The following is a 23,183-nucleotide window of genomic DNA, read 5'->3' as shown; positions in this document are numbered from 1 at the left end:
GCCTCTTGCTCCCCAGAGGAACTCGAACAGTTCATCCACTTCACCAACACCTTCCACCCCAACCTTCAGTTCACCTGGGCAATCTCCAGCACATCCCTCACCTTCCTGGACCTCTCAGTCTCCATCTCAGGCAACCAGCTTGTAACTGATGTCCATTTCAAGCCCACCGACTCCCACAGCTACCTAGAATACACCTCCTCCCACCCACCCTCCTGCAAAAATTCCATCCCCTATTCCCAATTCCTCCGCCTCCGCCGCATCTGCTCCCACGATAAGACATTCCACTCCCGCACATCCCAGATGTCCAAGTTCTTTAAGGACCGCAACTTTCCCCCCACAGTGATCGAGAACGCCCTTGACCGCGTCTCCCGTATTTCCCGCAACAAATCCCTCACACCCCGCCCCCGCCACAACCGCCCCAAGAGGATCCCCCTCGTTCTCACACACCACCCTACCAACCTCCGGATACAACGCATTATCCTCCGACACTTCCGCCATTTACAATCCGACCCCACCACCCAAGACATTTTTCCATCCCCTCCCCTGTCAGCTTTCCGGAGAGACCACTCTCTCTGTGACTCCCTTGTTCGGTCCACACTGCCTTCCAACCCCACCACACCCGGCACCTTCCTCTGCAACCGCAGGAAATGCTACACCTGTCCCCACACCTCCTCCCTCACCCCCATCCCAGGCCCCAAGATGACATTCCACATTAAGCAGAGGTTCACCTGCACATCTGCCAATGTGGTATACTGCATCCACTGTACCCGGTGCGGCTTCCTCTACATTGGGGAAACCAAGCGGAGGCTTGGGGACCGCTTTGTAGAACACCTCCGCTCAGTTCGCAACAAACAACTGCACCTCCCAGTCGCAAACCATTTCCACTCCCCCTCCCATTCTCTAGATGACATGTCCATCATGGGCCTCCTGCAGTGCCACAATGATGCCAACCGAAGGTTGCAGGAACAGCAACTCCTATTCCGCCTGGGAACGCTGCAGCCATATGGTATCAATGTGGACTTCACCAGTTTCAAAATCTCCCCTTCCCCTACTGCATCCCTAAACCAGCCCAGTTCATCCCCTCCCCCCACTGCACCACACAACCAGCCCAGCTCTTCCCCCCCCACCCACTGCATCCCAAAACCAGTCCAACCTGTCTCTGCCTCCCTAACCTGTTCTTCCTCTCACCCATCCCTTCCTCCCACCCCAAGCCGCACCTCCATCTCCTACCTACTAACCTCATCCCACCTCCTTGACCTGTCCGTCTTCCCTGGACTGACCTATCCCCTCCCTACCTCCCCACCTACACTCTCTCCACCTATCTTCTTTACTCTCCATCTTCGGTCCGCCTCCCCCTCTCTCCCTATTTATTCCAGTTCCCTCTCCCCATCCCCCTCTCTGATGAAGGGTCTAGGCCCGAAACGTCAGCTTTTGTGCTCCTGAGATGCTGCTTGGCCTGCTGTGTTCATCCAGCCTCACATTTTATTGCCTTTACATTGTTGCTTTGCAAACAGTGGAGAAGAAGAGATTCCTCTCCACACACTATCAGGGTTTGTTTGCAAAGCAAGTTTAGCTAGCAACAGATTATTTATTCAGACCAGTTGAGGTCACCAGTTTAACAATGCTCTGTGATTGGATCCTGGGCAACTGAACAGTTGCCATGTGTGTAGTGGACAAGGTCAGAAGGCTCTGTCTTCATATCTCTGCAGTAAAATCATTCTAGTTATTTTCTTCCAAAAGTTGCAATGATTTGTTGCTTTTAACCAATAATACAAAGACTGTATCAATTGCCTGTGCCTCCTGCCACAAAGTGAAAGAAACTGAAAAAAGACCAGGCAGTAGACGGTATCTGGAAGAAAAAGGTTCACCTTACTGAGTCTTGTGAACTCGTGCTTTTTGAACTCTGCTTGTCTGTCGGATCTTTCCTCTGTGTTTAACATCAATTTTTTTGGGGGTCTGGCGACTGTTTTCTGTTGGCTTGAATCTGTCAGTCAGGTAAGTTGGGAACTGTACAGACTTTGATTAAATCTTTTCATGATGCCCTAAGGAATAGAGAGGCTCAAGCATCAGCACACTGTCCCAAGTGGGATGTAACACTTAATACACTATGTATCCTTAACTCAGTCACTAACTACATGGTTTAGAAGACACTTGGGGCATCCTGAGATTGTGCTATATAAATTAACATTTTAAAATATATACAGATGTATGGAAAAAGGGCTTTTGAATAGATAATCGTTTGCTAGCACAGATAATATTCCCATTTATATTTACATAAAAATACAAATTATGAGTTGTCATAGGCCATTCAGGCTGAGGGCCTAAATGATCTTCTCCTGTTCCTAGTTCATATGTATAAATGGGCCATACTGTCCGTAACATTGGAAGCAATGTAATGCCTGAAAGTATGATGGAAGCAGATTCAGTTGAGACATTCAAGAGACCATTGGATGATTATTTGGTTAGGAATAACTTGCAAGAATAGGCAAAAGAGCAGAAGATTGACATTAGGTAATAATATGCACTCGAGCTTGCATAGACACGATGGGCTGAATAGCCTCCACCTATGCCATTTGTGTTTTTTTGGCCAAACATTAATCCTCTTAAATGTTTGTCTGAGCTAACTAGTAACAATACTGTGTCAGGGAGATAGAATAACGGAAATAATTGTAATCTTACATACAAAATATACATACATTTGTCAACAGTAAATCATTGTAGCCTTGTTAATTGTGTCAGAAATCAATTACGAAAGGTATTTTGTAATATTAGGATTGAGTATCAATAAAGGATATTGCTGGAAAAGAGAAGCTTTTTGGATGTTTTTCAAATTGTCATCTTAGTCTTTTCCTCTATTCTTTGTGTAATAAACTTAAATTCTTTTTATCAAAGATACAATGGCAACCACTGGTGACTGACCACCATAGTAACAGAATTGTGAAAATAAGAAATGCAAACAGAAATTGCTAGAGAAATTCAGCAAGTCTTGCAGCAAAGTGTTGAGCTGGATGAACACAGCAGGCCAAGCAGCATTTCAGGAGCACAAAAGCTGACCTCGACCCTTCATCAGAAAAGGGGAATGGGGAGAGGGTTCTGAGATAAATAGGGAGAGAGGGGGAGGTGGACCGAAGGTGGATAGAGGTGAAGATAGGTGGAGAGGAGGCAGACAAATTAAAGGGGTGGGGATGGAGCCTGTAGAGGTGAGTATAGGTTGCAGCATCTTTGGGCAGGAAGCAGAGTTAACATTTTGAGAAGATTTGTAGCTCAGGTTGAGGTTCTGGATGTGAGTTTGCTCGCTGAGCTGGAAGGTTAGTTTTTCAGACGTTTCGTCACTATTCTAGGTAACATCATCAGTGAGCCTCTGATGAAGCGCTGGTGTTATGTCCCGCTTTCTATTTATCTGGTTAGGCTTCCTTGGGTTGGTGAATTAACGTTTTGGATCCAGTCACTGCCAGACCCGGTGAGTTTCTCCAGCAATTTCTGTTTGTGTTTCTGTTATCCAGCATCTGGAATTTTTTTTGAAAATGCGACATGGTCTATCAAGACAGATGTTACTCTGGAATTTGACTTGTCCAGTATTACCATGAACTGGTGCCTAAGCAGGCAGTAATCTAGCCAAATGGTGATAGTGAGGGCAACCAACGAAAACCACTATCCTACCCCTTCTGTGTTGCCCATGGTTTCCTCTTGTATTGACAAGTCATCACCTCCTAAGCAGTGCATTCCAGGTGTCCCTTCCCATGTCACCTTTACTTTTGCCAGCTATTGATAAAAGTAGAGGCATATGTATTTCAAAATTTGAGAAACATGTTTTTAAGAAGCCATATTGTTTGTTTAGACCTGTGCAAGTATTAGTGAAATAATATTCAGCCTTACTAGAAGTATGGTTTGGGACAGCATGGTGGCTCAACAGTTAGCATTATTACTTCACAAGTGCCAGGGACCCAAGTTCAATTCCAGCCCTTTGGGTGGCTCGTGTGTGGAGTTTGTGTCAGATGCTCCAGGTTGTTCCTACAGATCAAAGATTTGCAGCTTTAGGTGGACTGGCCATGTTTAACGTGGGGCGAACAAGGATAGGGTGGGCTGCTCTGCGGGTCGTTGCAGATTCATAGGGTCATAGTTCGTGCGATGGGCCGAATGGCCTCTTTCAGCGTTGTTGGGATTCTACGAAATAAGATTGACCAACAATAGATCCAGAACTAGTAAATCACTACGTGTGCTTTCATATTATTTAGTTATAGTTTAAGTTTGACAGTGTTTAAAATTTGTTTTGGGTTTAACTTTGGACTCAAAATGGCGGCACCCACCATTTCCAGAGACGGACATCGAGTTAACCAGAACCTTGTAAAACGCGTAAAAATACTGGCAACAATATGGTAACTATCTGATTTGTTACGTTGAAGAGCTAATTGATTCACCACACAACATCATAGAAAAGCGCGGGTCGATTCGTTATTAGGACGATATAACGGTGCAGAGACAGCCCGGAAACAAACATGGAGGCAAGGAGAAAGGAGCCAAACATCTGCCAATAACAAAGATGGTGACAGTTTCAGTCTGCCAGTAAGAAACATGGCGATAATCAATCACCACCCCCCCCAATCCCCAAAGACTTGTCGAATGCCTGTGTTAAAAATGGCGGAAGTAGAGCTGGCGTGTCTTGCCAGTGTTAAAGATGGCAGTTAACAGCTCAAAACTGCGGATGATGGAAGACTGAAATAAAAATTTAAAGGATTCTGTTAATCGGGGCTTGCAGCAGCTCTACAGTGATTGAGTTCAGTAAATGTGGTAAAAGCTGGATTTTGCAAACAATGCGAGAAATATTTGAGAGGTTTGACGAACACATGGAAGTGAAATGTTAATTCTGTGTATCTTTTCATGTTTCTTTTTTTGTTTATATCCGACTTTCAGCATCAGGTATTCAGTAACGTAGGATTCGCCGACGTGAAAGATATCGATGTGGTCATAACCACGGAAGGCTATTTGCCAATATTGAAGATGGCGGCTGCAATGATATTTGGCAGCTGATGCCCGTTCGCCATATCAAAGATGGCGGCAGTGGTTATAGGTGGCCGCCGCAGGCTGTACGCCAGTAACAAAGATGGCGGTGGACATTCGGTTACCGACGGCGCGAAAGCGTGTCTCTTTACCGGCTGAGGTCGGTAAACATCTGGTATCACCGGGAGACACCATCACCACCGACACCGGTTTCATGAGGTAAAACTAACACAAAAATGGGAGAACTTTTATATTTTAAATCAGGACGTTAACTCCAGAGGCAAGGAAATCCACGTGGGTAGACGGTGCGCATTCGGCCTATAAATTTAAATCTTTTTATCAACGGTCAGTGACTGAAACTCGTTCAAAGTCACATCTCCATAAATACTAGATGGTCGCCATCAGTGCAAACTCGATAGCCTGCATCGAAATGATCTTTGAGAAACCCAGCAGGCCTGTCAGCATCTCTGGAGATATGACCATTCGTTCAGAACATAAAATATTAATTCTGTTTTCTCTCTCAGCAGATGCTGTGAGACCTGCTGAGTTTCTCCAGCATTTTGCGTTTGTTCCAGATTTCCAATAGCTGCCTCATTCTTATTTACCACATCTGCCTCGTCTGTGTCTTAAAATAAGACTCTCCGCTGAATATACAAAAGGGAATGATAGTACTGGAAGCTTCCAAACAAGTATTAGAAAAGACAAAACAGAAGGTGAATCGTATTGGACTCAGTGTAACCTGTATAACCCTCTGCCAGGTTTCACCAGTTTTTATTTCAGATTTCCAACATTTGCAGTGGTTGCTAAAGCAATGTCATCCAGTGCCAGTCTCCTGCTTTTTCCCAATCTTGCATGTTATTTTATCTAAATAATTATTCAATGTTGTCTTAAGTGCATCAGCTGAACCATTCTCCACATTTCCAGTCTCTATGTTCCCTGTCCTGAGTATGCTCACTGAATTTTTTTTTTTCTTGACTTCCTTCTTGTTTCATTTGCAGGTTACTTTAAATTGATGCTCTCCTCTTCTTGTTCCTTTCAAAAGCAGAAACAGTTTCTCCCTATTTTACCCTCTTAAGCTTGTTCTTGATTTCAAAATCTCTATCAGATTGCATTTTAGCTGCCTTCTCTCTCTCTAAAACAGTTATAGCTTCACCAGTCTGTGCTCATTTACTGATATTCCTCATCGTCGGAAGCATTCTTGCAAGCCACTTATACGTTCTCTCCAATGTGTTCACATCTTTTCCTACATGTGGCAGCCAGAACTGTTCACAATACTCGAGCTGAGATCTAACAAGTGCCTTGTATACATTAACAGACAGACTTTAGAAAGAAGGCATAAAGATGACTTAGACTGGTGTCGTGCATATGGCTTTCTGCTTTCATTCTTCAAATCTGTGACTGTTTCATCACTAACTGGAACACAAAATAAATGCATTTATTAATAAAATAATTGGCACAGCAGCCAACACTTCTGTCTCTTGATGACAGGGATTCGGGTTCAATTTTAGCCTTGGGTGACTCTCTCTGGAGTTTGCATGTTTTGCTCTGTGGCTTTCTGTTGGGTGCTCCAGTTTCGTCCCACAGTCCAAAACTGTACAAGTTCGGTGGATTGACTAAATTACCCCACGGTGTCCGTGGATGTGCAGACTACGTGGATCAGCCATGATTCATACAACATTACAGGATAGGATGGGGAGGGCAGTGGGAATGCTGTTCAGAGGGTCAGTGTGGATTCTATGGGGCAAATGGCTTCTTTCCATCCTGTGGTGATTCTAGGAAACTTTAGGTTGGGGTGTTTTGAACCATCAGCAATCGAGGCTGGTAAATCTGCTGCCACAGCCGTACGACAACTTCAAAAGGGAATTTCCAATTGGGCTGTTTCGCAAGTATGCGCAATCTCGTAATGCTGGTGACATGCTTTTAACATATGTTGATTTTTGATAGTGTGCTCAAGTTTATCTTTGAAATAAAGATTTTCTTTCCCTTTAGAATTGCTATATTAGGAGATATGGGGAGGAAAATAGCCACCACATGTCTTTATGGTGTTTGTGCTCTGATTCTTACTTGCACTCTACCTGCCAGTTTTGAATGCAGTGTTTGGAGACTTGGCTCAAGGCCAGCCTCCTGTAACCTTCCTTTTCAAGTAATCCTGCTTGTTTCAACAAATCTATTAAGGTGAATTTTTATGCACTGCCCGTTTGCCAGCATTGCACATTTTAGTTCTTATTGACCCCATGCAACACTCAGTTGCTGAAGTACATCAGTTTTTTTTTGTGAAAACAACCAATGAATAAAACCAAGTCCTTCACTTTGCATCCCAACTGTATTGCCACAACTCCATCTTTTTAGTGTAACATAATACTGAGAGCATCAATTCGCCACATGGCAAGTGACAGATGTATTGGAAACTGTGGCCAATAAAGCTTATGAAACAGGTTCATTGGGATAGGGTGAAGACTTCCTAAGTGGACATGATCTTCAAAATTAAGACCAAGGCCTTGGAAATTAGGAAACATAAATACAGCAGAAGGTTGGCCAGCTAATAGCTCTAAATCTGAGATTGATTTATTCTATTCAAAAGATACAGTGGTGAGAGAAATAGACAAAAGTTCACATTCAGCACCGAACTCTCTCTTTGAAGAGTTGTAGGTTTCCATTAGCCTGCCTTGAGTGGGTAACTTTTGTGTATCCTAATACAGTATATATTATGTCTGTTCCAGAGGCCATGGTACCTATATGGAAGATGAGAAGCTAATTGCGTCAGTTGCTGGAGCTGTGGAAAGAGTGAACAAGTTGATATGTGTCAAACCACTTCAAACCAGGCATGTCCTTAACACTTACTGTCTGTGCATTTGGTCATCGAACAATGAGTAAATTTTATAGAAATGGTTTGATTCCATTTCATAACCAGTAGTTGTATTAAGGTTTGAAACAAGGTGCCCCACCCCCATGATTCTTCCAGCAGCACTCATGTTTAAATATCTACACAACATGGCATCTATCCAATAATGTGGAAGATTGCCCTGGTATGTCCTGTGCAAAGAAAGCAGGACAAATCCAACAGAGCAATTACTGCCCCCATCAGTCTACTCTTGATCATCAGTAAAGCAAAGGAACGTGTCATCAGCAATGCTATCAAGCCGCACCTGCTCAGTGATGGTAGGAGCTGCAGATGCTGGAGAATCTGAGAGAATAAGGTGTAGAGCTGGATGAACACAGACCAAGCAGCATCACAGGAGCAGGAAAGCTTGACCTTTTGGGCCTAGACCCTCCTTCAAAATGGGGGAGGGGAAGGGGGTTCTGAAATAAATAGGGTGGGGGGGGGGGTGAGTAGAGGAGAAGGTGGGTGGAGAGGAGACAGACCGGTCAAAGAGGTGGGGATGGAGCCAGTAAAGGTGAGTGTAGGTGGGGAGGTAGGGAGGAGATTGTTCTCCCTGGACTGACCTGACAGGTCAATGGGGTGGGATGAGGTTAGTAGGTAGGAGATGGTGGTGGGGCTTGAAGTGGGAGGAGGGGATAAGTGGGAGGAAGGACAGGTTAGGGAGGAGGGGATGAGCTGGGCTGGCTTTGGGATGTGGTAGGGGGAGGGAGGATTTTGAAACTTCTGAAGTCCACATTAATACCCTTGGGCTGCAGGGTTTCCAGGTGGAATATGAGTTGCTGATCCTACAACCGTTGGGCAGGATCGTTGTGGCACTGCAGGAGGCCCAGGATGGACATGTCGTCTGTGGAATGGGAGGGGGAGTTAAAATAGTTTCCAAAACCAGCCCAGCTCGTCACCGCCTCCCTAACCTGTTCTCCTCTCACCTATCTTCTCCAACTTCAAGCCCAACCCCCATCTCCTACCTACTAACCTCATCCTGCCCCCTTGACCTGTCTGTTCTCCCTGGACTGACCTATCTCCTCCCTACCTACACTCTCCTTTACTCGCTCCATCCCTGCCTCTTTGACCGGTCTGCCTCCCCTCCACCTATCTTCTCCTTTCTCCATCTTCTGTCTGCCTCCCCCTTCTCCCTATATATTTCAGAACCCTCTTCCCCTCCCCCATTTCTGAAGCAGGGTCTGGGCCTGAAATGTCAAGCTTTCCTGCTCCTCTGCTGCTTGGCTTGTTGTGTTCATCCAGCTCTACACCTTGCTATCTCACCTGCTCAGTGATGCCCAGTTTGGATTCTGCCAGGGCCACTCAGCCCCCTCACCTCATTACAGCCTTGGTTCAAACATGGGCAAAAAAACTGAATTCCAGAGGTGAGGTGAGGGTGACAGCTCGTGACATCAAGGAGCCCTTGCAAAACTGGAATCAGGGCATATAAGGGAACAATCTCTCAAGTAGTTGGAGATATACCTGGCACATAAGAAGATGGTTGTGGCTCCTGGGGCTCAGTTAACTCAGTTCCAGGACATCTCTGTGGGAGTTTCTCAGGGTAGTACACTAGGCCCAACCATTTTCAACCGCTTCAGCCATAAGGTCAGAAATGGGGATGTTTGCCAATGTGCAGCACGTTCACCACACCTAAGATATTGAAGCAGCCCATGTTCAAATGCAGCAAGATCTGGACAAGATCCAGGCTTGAGCTGGTTAGTGGCAAGCAACATTTACCCCACGCAAATGCCAGCCTATGACCATCGCCAATAAGAGACAACCTAACTACTGCCCTTTTGACATTCAATGGTGTTACCATCACTGAATCCCCACTGTCAACATCCTGGGGTTGTCATTGACCAGAAACTCACTGGACTCACCATATAAACACTGGCTACAAGAGCAATCAGAGCCTAGGAATGCTGCAGCAAGTAACTCCCCTCCTGACTCCTCAAAGCCTGTCCACTATCTACAAGGCACAAGTCAGGGTGTGATGGAATCCTCCCTACTTGCTTGGATGAGTGCAACCCTAACAACACTCAAGAAGCTTGATCTCGAACAGCAGAAAGCAGCTTGCTTGATTGACGCTGTGTTCACAAACGTCCATTCCCTCCACTACTGACGTTCAGTAGCTGCAGAGTATATCATCTGTAAGATGCACTGCAGAAATTCACCAAAGATCCTCAGACAGCACCTTCCAGGTCCAGGACCACTTCCACCTACAAGACAAAAGCAGTAAATGTATGGGACGCCATCACCTTCAAGTTCCCCTCCAAGTCACTCACCATTGTGACTTGGAAATATTGGCTGTTTCTTCACTGTTGCAAGGCAAAATCCTGGAATTCCCTCCCTAATGATATTGTGAGTCGACCCACAGCAAGTGGACTGCAGAGATTCAAGAAGGCAGCTCACCACCACTTTCTCAAGAGTAGCTAGGCGCAGGACGAGAAATGCTGGCCAGCCAGTGATGCCTACATTCCACAAATGTATAAATTTTTTTAAAAATCAATGATAACATGATGGCACCTCCAGCATTGTAACACCATCACTAGATTGCAAACATAGAGTGGGTCAGAGTAGAAGGTCCAGGATTGGGACTTGGGCACACAACCTTCTAACTTGCAAATGACACTGCTAGCACAAGGCACATTACCAGTACAAAGCTCCTTTGGGGACCATGGTCTATATACAGCTGTTTATGGGGTACTACCTCTATCAGATTTTACATTTCAGTAGTTTAGGATGCAGGATTTTTCTGGCGGGCTGAAAACTGAAACATCAAAGTTTCATCCAATTGATTATTAAAGCCATAAATCTGTGGCAGTAGTGATAATTTAGAAGAGCTTGTATTGGACCCGGAAAAGTAAAATGACTACGATTAATAAAACTTAACAGAACATCACAGGAACATAATGAGACACAGTCTGCAACAAAGCTGAAGAGGAGGCCATTAGGGCTGTGACAAATGTTTGATCTGAGACAGAGTATTTTTAGCAGTTAATGAAAGTGCACATATCAAAAGACATTTAGTACACAATTGTTGATCAGTTTTGTTTGTGTCATGTGCCAATGGCAGAACAATTGCTTTGGTTGTGATTTTATTGTTGCAGTTCACTTCTATTATGACTAGTTTAGTTTTAAATGTACTTCATTGTTTTTCTAAATCTGATTGCTTTTGAAAAAAAAGCCATGCAACATCTTGAGAGGAGAGATGGAGAGCTTTCAGGAGGTAAATCTGGATTTAAGGGCTAGACAGGTGAAAGCACAGGAAGTATTGTTGGGACAAAGGGAGCTGGGGCCTATGTCAGAGTTGGTATCTGGAGGATTGTGGAATTTGCATCAGGTTAGAGAAGGGAAGAGGATTTAAAGGCAAATATGGAAAATTTAAACTTGACATTGCAGTGGAAGCCAGTCTATGACTTTGACCGCAATCTATTAATTCTGTCAATTTGAATTCTTTATTTTATTAGATACAATGGGGAAGTTGGGGATGTCGTTGTGGGCAGAATCACAGAGGTAAGATTTCAAAATCACCTGGTTTGTTTCGAGCTAAAGAGCTGAGGAGATTATAGTGTAGTGATCATGGCACCGAACTAGTAATCCAGAAGCCATAATAATAGCTTTGGGGGCGTAAGGGCATGGTTCAAATTCCACCTCAGCAAATGGCGGAATCATTAATTTAAATGATAAATCTGGAAGCTGTCGTCAAAGGTTGCTTTCATGAAAGAAACCTTCTGGCCTACATCAAGTTACTGAGTTGATTCTTGACTGCCATCTGACATGGCCCAGCAAGCCACTCGAGTTGTGGGCAACAAATGCTGACCTTGTCACCGACACACACATCCTATGAAAGAACAAAGAAACAAAGTTTAACATTTCAATCATTCATATCCTTTAAGAAGAGAAGAGAACTGCAATGTAGTTTGAGCAGCTGGGAAGAAAATGCACATAAAACAGGGCAAAGGAAGTGTTTTTGGTTGCAGCTGACCAATTGAAAATATCTGCATGCTAGTAAAGTATCTAATGGCCAATAAGGTATTTAACTAGCATTGAGATACTAATTTGAAATTTTATGTGCTCACTCGGAAATGAAATGGGTGCTTTTTATTATTGGAATATGATACGCTGTGTATTCAACATGGTGTTGGGATCCACCAAAATCCCACCCAGGAAAATTGTTCTGAATGGGGAAGAGATTTAAATATAAGATAGAAGATTGGCTGTCTGGCAGAAAGCAGATAGTGAATATAAAGGGTCTTTCTCAGGATGGCAGCCAGCAACAAGTGGTGTTCCACAAGGGTCAGTGTTGGGATCACAACTTTTCACATTATACATTAATGATCTAGATGAAGGAACTGAGGGCATTCTGGCTAAGGTTTCAGATGATACAAAGAAAGGTAGAGGGACAGGTAGTATTGAGGATGCGGGGAGGCTGAAGAAGGAATTGGTCAGGTTAGGAGACTGGGCAAAGAAGTGGCAGATGGAGTACAACACGGAAAAGCGTGAGGTCATCCACTTTGGTAAAAAGAATAGCGGTATGGACTATTTTCTAACTGGGGACAAAATTTAGAAGTCTGAAGTCCAGAGATACGGAGTTCTCATCCAGGATTCTCTCAAGGTAAACTTGCAGGTTGATTTAGTAGTTAGGAAGGCAAATGCAATTATGGCATCTATTTTGAGCGGACTTGGATATAAAACACTGCTGAGGTTCTATAAGTCTCTGGTCAGGCCACATGTGGAGTATTGTATGCAGTTCTGAGCCCCATGTCTCAGTGAAGATGTACTGGCCCTGTAGTAGGTTCAGAGGGGATTCACGCGAATGGTCCCAGGAATGAAAAGCTTAACATATGAGGAACGTTTGAGGACTCTGGGTCATTACTTTGGACAGAGTAGATGTTGAGAAGATGCCTTCATTAGCAGGACAGACTAGGACCTGAGGACACAGCCTTAGAGACAAGGGAAGACCTTTTAGGTGAAACGGTTTTAGCCAGAAGGAGGTGAATCTATGGAATCAAGTGCCACAGAAGGCTGTGGAGGCCGGGTCATTGAGTATATTTAAGACAGAGATAGATAGGTTCTTGATTGTCAAGGGCACCAAGGATTATGAGGAGAATGGGATTGAGAATCTTATCAGCCATGATTGAAAAGCGGAGCAGATTCAGTGGGCTGAATGGCCTAACTTCTGCTCCTATGTCCTATGAGCTTACAATTTTAAAAATGAGGGAATCACAACTAAGAAGGACATTCTGATGCAGATTTCTATTTTCAATATTGTGAGGGTGAAATTAAACCAAAGAGAATGTATTAAAAGGTGTAGACTTAGCTGAACTCACCCTCATCCTCAATAACTTCTCTTTCAATTCCTCCCACTTCCATGGACAACGGGGGCCGCCATGGGTGCCCGCACAGGCCCAAGCTATGCCTGCCACTTCGTAGGTTACATGGAACAATCCCTGTTCTGTACCTACACTGGCCCTAAACCCCACCTCTTCGGACCTTACATTGATGACTGTATCGGCGCTGCCTTGTGCTCCCACGAGGAGCTCAAGCAGTTCATCCACTTCACCAACACCTTCCACCCCAACCTTAGGTTCACCTGGACCATTTCCAGTGCCTTTCTCTCTTTCCTGGACCTCTGTCTCCATCTCTGGCAACCACTTAGAAACGAATATCCATTTTAAATCCACCGACTCTGGCAGCTACCTAGAATACACCACCTCCCACCCACCTTGCTGCAAAAAATGCCATCCCCTATTCCTAATTCCTTCACCTCCACTGCATCTGCTCCCAGGAAGAGGCATTCCACTCCTGTACATCTCAGATGTCCTAATTTTTCAAGAACCGCAACTTGCCCCCTCACTGGTCGAGAACGCCCTCGACCATGTCTCCCGCATTTCCTGCAACTCAACCGTCACACCCCCTCCCCGCAATAACAACCAAAACAGAATCCCGCTGGTCCCCTCGTACTACCCCACCAATCTCTGGATCCAGTACATCATCCTCTGACACTTCCGCCATCTACAATCCGACACCATCACCAAAGACATTTTTCCCTGTCCACCCTTATCTGCCCTCTGGGGGGACCACTCTCTCCAGACTTCCTTGTCCACTCCACACCCCCCTCCAGCCCCACCACACCCAGCAGTTTTCCCTGCAACTGCAAGAAGTGCTACACCTGCCCCTACACCTCCCCACTTACTCCCATCCCAGGCCCCAAGAAGACTTTCCACATCAAGCAGATGTTCACCTGCACATGTGCTAATATGGCATACTGCATCCGCTGTTCCCGTTGTGGACTCCTCTACATTGGGGAAACCAAGCGGAGGCTTGGGGACCACATTGCAGAACACCTACGCTTGGTTCGTACTAAACAACTGCACCTCCCAGTCGCAAACCATTTCAACTCTCCCTCCCATTCCTCAGACGATATGTCCATCCTGGGCCTCCTGCAGTGCTACAACAATGCCACCCGAAGGTTGCAGGAACAGCAACTCATATTCCGCTTGGGAACCCTGCAGCCCAATGGTATCAATGTGGATTTCACAAGCTTCAAAATCCACCCCCCCCCCCCCCCCCCCCCCCCCGCATCCCAAAACCAGCCCAGCTCATCCCCGCCTCCCTAACTTGTCTTTCCTCCCACCTGTCCTCTCCAATCCCACCCCTTTGACCTGTCCGCCCTCCCTGGATTGACCTATCCCCTCCCTACCTCCCCACCTACACTCACGTCTACTGGCTCCATCCCCACCTCTTTGACCGGTTGGTCTCCTCCCCACTTATCTTCTATTCGTCTCCCCCCTCTCCCTATTTATTTAAGAACCCCCTTCCCCTGCCCCGTTTCTGAAGAAGGGTCTAGGCCCAAAACGTCAGCCTTCCTGCTCCTGGATGCTGCTTGGCCTGCTGTGTTCTTCCAGCTCTACACCTTGTTGCCTCAGATTCTCCAGCATCTGCAGTTCCTGGTGTCTCTGTGTTTAAAGATATAATAAGTTGATTGCAGAAAAATTGAAAAATTTGTTTGGGAAATTGTTATTGTTGGAGTACATCCTGTGTGGCTGGGTCTAGTTTCTTTAGATTAGCATGCACATTTATGATTGGATTCAGTCTTTGCCAGCCGGTGAAAAATTTATGCTATACCTTTTATTGTGAATTAGAATGTACCCCAATCTACTTCCATAATCTCCTTGGATCCCTGCATATGTTCTGTAATCCATCAACTAGACTTAATTTTTCTTCTTTTGAATCAAAGATTTAATATTGTTTATCACAAAGAGAATTAAATTTAAAAGTAGGGCTGTTTTGCTACAGATATATGGAACATTGGTGAGGCCAGATCTGGAGCACTATTCACAGTTTTAGTCTCCTTATTTGAGAACAAATGTAATTGTGTTAAAAACAGTTCAATCAACTGATGCCTAGGATGGGGAGGAGAAGAAATTATCTTCTGAATAAAGGTTGAACAGATTGGACCTCTATATGTTGGGAGTTTTGAAGAATTTTTTTTTATTCACGTGATGCTGACTAGGTTAGTATTCTTATCCTTCCCACATTGCCCAGAATCCAGTTAAATTCAGCCACATTTCTGTGGCTCTGGAGTCGCATATAGTCCACACAAGTAAAGGTGATGGATTTTCTTCCCTAAAGGATATTAGTGAACCAGAAGGATTTTTCCAACTATCCATAATGGTTTTGTTACCTAATTCCACTTCTTTATTGAATTCAAACTCCACCATTCACCACTGTGGGATTTGAAACCAGGTCCCCAGAATATTGTCCATCTCAATTAATAGTCTCGTGGTTGACACTTGACAGGGTGGATATTGAAAGGATATTTTCCATTTTATGGGAAAGTCTAGAACTAGGGAATGCAGCTTCAAAATCAGGGTCTCCCATTTAAGACTAAGGAATTTTTTCTCTCAAAAGGTTGAGAGTCGTAGATTTTTGCAGCATGGAAGCAGATCTTTTGGTCAACACAGAAATCCTAAACTGATTTAGTCCCATTTGGCCCATATGCTTCTAAACCCTTCCTATTCACGCACCCATAAAGATTTCTTTCAAATACTGTAATTGTACCTGCCTTCACCAACTCCTCATTACTTTACCCTCGCCACCCTCTGCGTGAAAAAGAGCTTGTCAGGTCTCTTTTAAATCTTTCCCCTCTCACCTTAAACCTACTCCCTCAAGTTTTAGATTCTCTTATTCTAGAAAAAGACCTCGGCTATTCACTCTTTTCATGCCTTTCATGATTTTATAAACCTCTATGAAATCACCCTCAGCCTTTTGACCCTCCCCAGGGACCTACCGTTACCTGTACAAGTCCTGCCCTGGTGTGCCTTACCAAAATGCTACACCTTGCATTTATCTAAATTAAACTCCATGCCATCCTTTGGCCCATTGACCCATCTAATCAAGGTCATGTATCATCTGAGATAGTGTTCTTTACGGCCCACCACTCCCTATTTTGGTGTCCACTGCTTACTTAACTGTACCTCCTATTTTTTTTGTTTGCATTGAAATCATTCTGTGAAACTCTGATTCCCATAGAATAGTAGAGGTGAGGTCACTGAGTACTTTTGAGGCAAAGGTAGTTAAACTGTTGACTAACAAAGGAGTTGGTGATTATTAGGAAAATGTGGAGCTGTGACCACAGTCAGATCTGCAGGTCGAGTGGCTGAATGGCCTACTCTTAAATTTATATTATTACTATTGCAAGCTGCTTGTTTAAGAATGGGATCTTTTTCTCACTGTCTCATTCAGCACCCCCATGTTGATCCCTGTCTGTCCTCAAACTTGAATGTTTCTTCAATTTTGCCCCTAATCAGTGACCCTCATTATGGCTCAGCACTATGTAAAGTGCTGTACCATCTCTTAGCCTACATGCAAGACATCTTGATGCTACAAGAGCTGATTGATGTTCATTTTCCTGTTCATATTTTTTTAAGAGTCCCTTGTCCTGAAGAATGGCAGAGGCTGGACTTAAGTCCTACAGAAATGTAACTGAACCTTCCTCAACAATTGTAGGTGCAGCAGAAGCGATGGAAAGTGGAGACCAACTCCAGACTGGACTCTGTACTTCTTTTGTCATCTGTTAATCTTCCTGGAGGTGAACTTGTGAGTAACAGAAAAATACTTCAATTTCTGTAGCATTTTTCAGACTCTCAGGATGTCCTACAGTGCTTTACATAGAACATAGAACAGTACAGCACAGAACAGGCCCTTCAGCCCACAATGTTGTGCCGACCATTGATCCTCATGTATGCACCCTCAAATTTCTGTGACCATATGCATGTCCAGCAGTCTCTTAAATGACCCCAATGACCTTGCATCCACAACTGCTGCTGGCAACGCATTCCATGCTCTCTCAACTCTCTGTGTAAAGAACCGGCCTCTGACATCCCCTCTATACTTTCCACCAACCAGCTTAAAACTATGACCCCTCGTGCTAGCCATTTCTGCCCTGGAAATAGTCTCTGGCTATCAACTCTATCTATGCCTCTCATTATCTTGTATACCTCAATGAGGTCCCCTCTCCTCCTCCTTTTCTCCAATGAAAAGAGACCGAGCTCAGTCAGCCTCTCTTCATAAGATAAGCCCTCCAGTCCAGGCAGCATCCTGGTAAACCTCCTCTGAACCCTCTCCAAAGCATCCACATCTTTCCTATAATACGGCGACCAGAACTGGACCAGTTGATGGAATGTAATTCTGTTGGAATGCCTGGAACATGGCAGTCACTTAACACAGCAATCTGCTGTAAACAGCAGTATGATATTGATTAGATAATCTGTCGTGGTGATGTTTGCAGGATAAATATTGTCCAGAAGACTCCTAAGCCATCTTCAAATTACTGATGTGGGATATTTTGAGAGGGCAGACTGGGACTGGGTTTAATGACTTACCTGATAGACGGCGCCTCAGTTCTCCATCAATGTGGATTTTTATCGTGACATTCCTGGAGTGGAGTATATTATGAACTGTGAATGCCGCATGGTTCAGTGAATTCAAGAGCAAAACATCCCAGTTGTCCCTTTCTGTTCCTCTTTACTTTGGTTAGGATAGTGGGCTCAGATTTGCTTCTCAATTCAAGGCTGTCTTAAATGCTGTGTGTGGGTTATCACAGTGCTTGTCCAAATATTTCTTGTCCCCCTTACATAACTTTTGTCTCCTTACAGAGAAGAAGGTCTGCAGAGGATGAACTGATGATGAGGGATTACCTGCAAGAAGGAGATTTGATCAGTGTATCCTTTTTACTGAACAATAGAGAGTTCTTGGGGCAGTTTCCTTGATGGGACATTCCTGGAGAGATGTGACACTGCTCAGTAAATCCTGGGCCTGGGTGCTACATTATCTTGCCCAATTTAGATGGACAGCACATTGTGTCTGCAAGTTACAATTTCCCCAGAGCTGTTGTTTGCCAGTTATGCCTGATTGTCTGAGTAGGGAATGGAGTCTTTTCAGATTTTAAAATTAACTCACTCCTGATCAAAGGAGCTTTTGATCAATGAGAAGAAGGTTGTGAAAAACCTGCTAATTTAAGAAATACCTAAATGATATTGAAGTCTGTTCATTTTAAGGAGAGGACAGTTTTCTATTTATTTGTAAACTGACTTTAATTTATTTTCTTATCAGTCCCAGCTGTGACCTTCCTGCAGAGGAGAAGTCTTCCATTAATGCTCATGGCTAGTGACTGACACTAGTTTTCTGTTGCCATTTGCCTCTCTATCTCTTGTTGTGATAAGTAATGTGAAACCGCATTGTTGGGGATTGGGAAGAGAGAGAGAAATTGTGGAATCATTAAAAAGATTTCAACACAAGTGAAAGTGACTTCCATCGGTGAATATTGTATGGCTGAACAATCATGGTGTCGTTTGAATCCTTCAATTCAGCTAAATTATGGTCTGATCGGCACCTTGACTTCATTTACCCCTCTTTAGGCACCAAATTCTTTTAATTTCTTTGCATTTTGTTGACTCTCCTTATCACATATTCAGGCAGAGGTACAGGCTGTGTTTGCAGATGGTGCTCTGTCCTTGCACACCAGGAGTCTGAAGTATGGCAAGGTAATACAACTTCTGGTGATATTTCTTTTTCAATTTTGAAGGGAAAAAAGCATGACATTTAAAAGCTTTTGTTTACATAGCCTGTATGAACACCCTTTCTGAGGTGCTGCACTGGAGTAATATGGAGATATTAGGGCAGTGATCTGAAGCTTTGTCAAAAAAGGATTTAAATAGGGAGAGAGATCTTGGGAAATAATTCTAGACTTGGGCCTCAGGCAGCTGAAAGCATGACCATTGCTGATGGAGCGGTGACATTTGAGGATGCACAGAAAGCCTGCATTGGAGTGCAGAGGGCTAAAGGGTCTTAAATATGGGAAAGGACAAGGTGTGGGCACATTGAATGTAAGGCAGAAATTTTAACATTGAGACATTCCTGGATTGTAGATCAGCAGGCACGGGAGTATTGGGTGTAGTGCAGTGATTTTTGGATGGTCACTTACACTTCTGCTTTGTAAAATGCACATTTTTTTTCTTACAACCTACTGGGCACGTACTCTGCCGGTAATTGGAATGGATCAGATTTGAGGTGATTGAAATGAGCCAGTGGAAAAAATTATGCAGTTGAGTGGTTAGGATTTGCAACAAATCGCCTGATGGTAAGGTGGGTGGGTACAGATCCAATTATAGGCTTTAATTGGACAAATAATTGATGAAGAAATGTTTGCAGGTTTATGGGAAAGAACAAGACAGCAAATTTGAGTGGAATGCTCTTTGAATGTGTTGTAGACTTGATTCAGAAATTGTACAGAGGGAGCCTATTTGATGCTTGTTTGCTGCCATAAATTGGTTTTGGGGAATCCACTGTAACAACACTCCTAGTACTTCTGTATTTTACATTTCTGTTGGAATTTTTCCATTTGCAAAGGAGACTCCTTACCCACTCTCTTTTGCAACTTTTATGTCTGTAATCAGCTGGGTCAGGGAACATTGGTCCAAGTATCGCCTTCACTTGTAAAACGCCGCAAGACTCATTTTCATAACCTGCCCTGTGGAGCCGCCATCATCCTTGGGAATAATGGCTACATCTGGATTTATCCAATTACTGAACAGAAGGACGATGAAGCAGGAGGATTTGTGACTAACTTGGAGGTGAGGAACCAAGCTAATGCTAAAGTTTTGTGGGTGAGAGTTGATAGTATGCTAATTAGAGTTTGGAAGATTGAGAATCTTTGTTGAAACTTAAGAGGGGCCTTGACGCGGTGGATAGTGAAAACATGTTTCCCCTTTGTGGGGAAGAAAAAAAACTAGAACCAGAAGATGCAGATAAACATAAGAGGCATTCAACACAGAAATTACTAGAATTTGTTTTCTTCAGAGGATGATGGCCTGTGGAATTCTTCCAAGAGAGTGGTAGAGGCAGGATTCTAGAACTACCTGATTACTGTTTAAATCAGGGTTGCCCATTTAAGACACAAAGTTCTTGTTTGAGGGTTGCGAGACTTTGGAATTCTTGAAGTAGTTTTTTTAAAGCCAGATCCTTAGCAAACAAGGGCTTTGAAAAGTTTTTGGGGTTATGATCAGATTAGCCACGATCTTGTTAAATGATGACGCATGCTTAAGGGGTCAAGTGGTTTTCTCCTACTCCTGTTTGTACATTTGTATGTCCCACAATAGTAATGTCAGTGCTCCTCCTTTTGTTTCTGATCAAGCCAGTTCCTTTAACAGACAGAGAGGTGATCTCACGACTCCGCAACTGCATCATTGCCCTGAATATCCACAAGATGTTGCTGTATGATACCAGTGTTCTGTATTGCTATGAAGCTTCAATGCACCAACAGGTAACGTTTCTGAAATGGAGCAGCAATGAAGGATCTAAAATTTTAAAACAAATTTTTGCACTTCTTTCTTGATTTGGAGAAAGTTAAGTCTAATTTCTATACATCAATTAACAATTTTCAACCTTTTTGGCTTTAAGTTACTCGATACTGTTCGAAGACTCAATATCCTTACTTCAAATATTATTTTAAACAAAGTAGCAAATAGATTCACAATATTAACAGCAGCATTTGTAGTAAAGGGGGATGGATACATATAAACATGGTCAGTGTAATTCATAGACTGGCATTATGTACAAATTTATTCCCTGATAGAGCAGCTATTGTTTGCCTTTCTGTGCCTGTTGTAAATGCGCAGCATGTCTGTCAGGAGTTGTTGAGGGAATACCTCTTGAAGGTTCCTGAGTCAGGAGTGGCATAGACCTTTTAAGCCATGTTTCCTCTCAGTGCCAAGGGGGGTTTGGGTGCCTTGGGTGACTGCATGGAGTTTGTATGTTTTCTCCGTGTGTGTGTGGTTTCCTTCAGTTTTCTCCCACTTTCTAAAGATGCAGGTTAGCTTTGGGTTTAAAAAGAAATCACCCATGTGGGGTTATAGGGATGGGGTGGAGGGGTTTGAACTTCTGTAGTATACTCTTCAGAGGATCAGTGTGGGCTTACTTGGCTAAATGACCTCTTTCTGCACAGTAGAATCATAGAATCCCTACGTAACTGCTTTATTTCACATCAGTAACATGCTTTTTTTTTGAGCTGCCTTTGTAAAGCATAGTAGAAGTCTTTGCTTGATCAGGTGTATCCTGTTCCCTAAAGGTTGAGCATTCTTAATCTTGCGTTTATTTGCTCCGAGCGAAGTTTTTTTTTTTCTTCCCATTCCTAGCAACTGCTTCAGTGGTAAAAACCCTAAAAGCAGGTAAAGATTAGTTTGGTATGTTTAAAGTCTGTATTCCTATGTTCTTTTTGATCTTATTCCAGATTAAAGATATTCTGAAGCCGGAAATAATGGAAGAAATAGTGATGGAGACCAGACAACGTTTAATTGATCAGGAAGGATAAGGAAAAGACTTTTTAACTAATATTTTGAATAAAATTTTACAATAATCCTGGCTTTGTCTATGAATCATGACATGTGACCCTTTTCTAATGAGCCAACAACATTTTTCATTTAAGTGATGGCTTTAATGTAGTAATGTCCCACAGTGTTTCACAGGAACTTTAGCAAAAAATATTAATGCCAGCCACAAAGATGAGTGGCCAAACCCTCAGCCAGAGGCAGATTTTAAAAACAATCTTCAATGAGGAGAGTTACTACAGTGCCTTTTGTAGATGGTACACGCTGATGCCGCAATGTGGTGAAGCGAGTGACTGGGATGCCAGTCAAGCAGGCTCTCCCTTTTTTATTTATCCTACTCTGCTAAATCTTTTGAGTTCATTGTTTTTCCTTAAGAATAACATGTTTAACCCTCACCCCAGCCATCTCAATCTTTCATAGTGTTCGGGCTAAATAAAAATGTAAATAGTTTGGTTTCAAAAATCACATTTCAGTACATCCTCTCCCAAAACAAAATATATTCCAAACCCCTTGAAAGCAGATCAAAGACCATCACAAGTGTGTCAGGGTTGTTATGCATTGTTGTTATTAACACAGTTCCCATTGACAGAAGTATCCAGTTCTGTGTGCTTGTCGGAGAGGTAGGAACAAAGGGCTGAAGAAGGCACTTGGTCAATGAAATGACCTGTTGTTTTTCCACTCCAGGACGGAGGCTTGGGAACCGCTTTGCAGAACACCTCTGCTCGGTTCACAACAAACAACTGCACCTCCCATTCGTGAACCATTTCAACTCCCCCTCCCATTCCTCAGATGACATGTCCATTCTGGGCCTCCTGCAGTGCCATAATGATGCCACCCGTAGGTTGCAGGAACTGTATAACTCATATTCTGGTTGGGAAGTCTGCAGCCCAATGGTATCAATGTGGATTTCACAAGCTTGAAAATCTGCACACCCCCCCCCATCCCAAAACCAGCCCAGCTCAACCCCCGCCTCCCTAACCTGTTCTTCCTCTCACCTATCCCTTCCTCCCACCTCAAGCCGCACCTCCATTCCCTACCTCCTAAACTCATCCCGCCACCTTGACGTGTCCATCCTCCCTGGACTGACCTATCCCCTCCCTACCTCCCCACCCAGACTCATCTCTACAGGCTTCATCCCCACCCCTTTAACTTAACTGGCCTGTCTCCTCTCCACGTATCTTCTCTATCCACCTTTGATCCACCCACCCTCTCTCCCTATTTATTTCAGAGCCCTTTCCCCATCCCCCTCTCTGATGTAGGGTCTAGGCCCGAAACGTCAGCTTTTGTGCTCCTGAGATGCTGCTTGGCCTGCTGTGTTCATTCAGCTCCACACTTTGTTATCTCTGATTTTGGAGCACTGGCTGGTTTAAGGTGGTCAAACTTGATACTTGGCGTGTAACTGCTATAAGTTTTCAGTGAAGATAGAGGCTTGG

The 23,183-nt window shown here is 43.9% G+C and overlaps 2 protein-coding genes across 2 annotated transcripts in view; one reads left to right on the top strand and one right to left on the bottom strand.

Moving 5' to 3' along the window:
• Positions 1-4,923: 4,923 nt before the first annotated feature.
• exosc2 (exosome component 2) lies at positions 4,924-21,745 on the top strand. Its single transcript, XM_048558901.2, has 9 exons — positions 4,924-5,217; positions 7,719-7,820; positions 11,329-11,374; positions 16,874-16,963; positions 18,022-18,087; positions 18,841-18,909; positions 19,822-19,998; positions 20,559-20,687; positions 21,654-21,745. The coding sequence occupies exons 1-9, from the start codon at positions 5,102-5,104 to the stop codon at positions 21,732-21,734; spliced, it is 876 nt and encodes a 291-aa protein (XP_048414858.1). The 5' UTR covers positions 4,924-5,101; the 3' UTR covers positions 21,735-21,745.
• Positions 9,982-23,183, bottom strand: part of LOC125465414 (tyrosine-protein kinase ABL1-like) — a 243,013-nt gene continuing 229,811 nt past the window's right edge. Inside the window, exon 12 of the mRNA XM_048558891.2 lies at positions 9,982-10,077. Within this exon, the coding sequence (XP_048414848.1) occupies positions 10,029-10,077 (49 nt within the window). The 3' untranslated portion in view covers positions 9,982-10,028. The remainder of the gene's footprint in view (positions 10,078-23,183) is intronic.

Source organism: Stegostoma tigrinum, chromosome 29 (genome assembly GCF_030684315.1).
Source record: "Stegostoma tigrinum isolate sSteTig4 chromosome 29, sSteTig4.hap1, whole genome shotgun sequence".
Classification (NCBI taxonomy): domain Eukaryota; kingdom Metazoa; phylum Chordata; class Chondrichthyes; order Orectolobiformes; family Stegostomatidae; genus Stegostoma; species Stegostoma tigrinum.
Note: the sequence above shows the minus strand (reverse complement) of the source record. Positions and strands in the feature narration are given on the sequence as shown.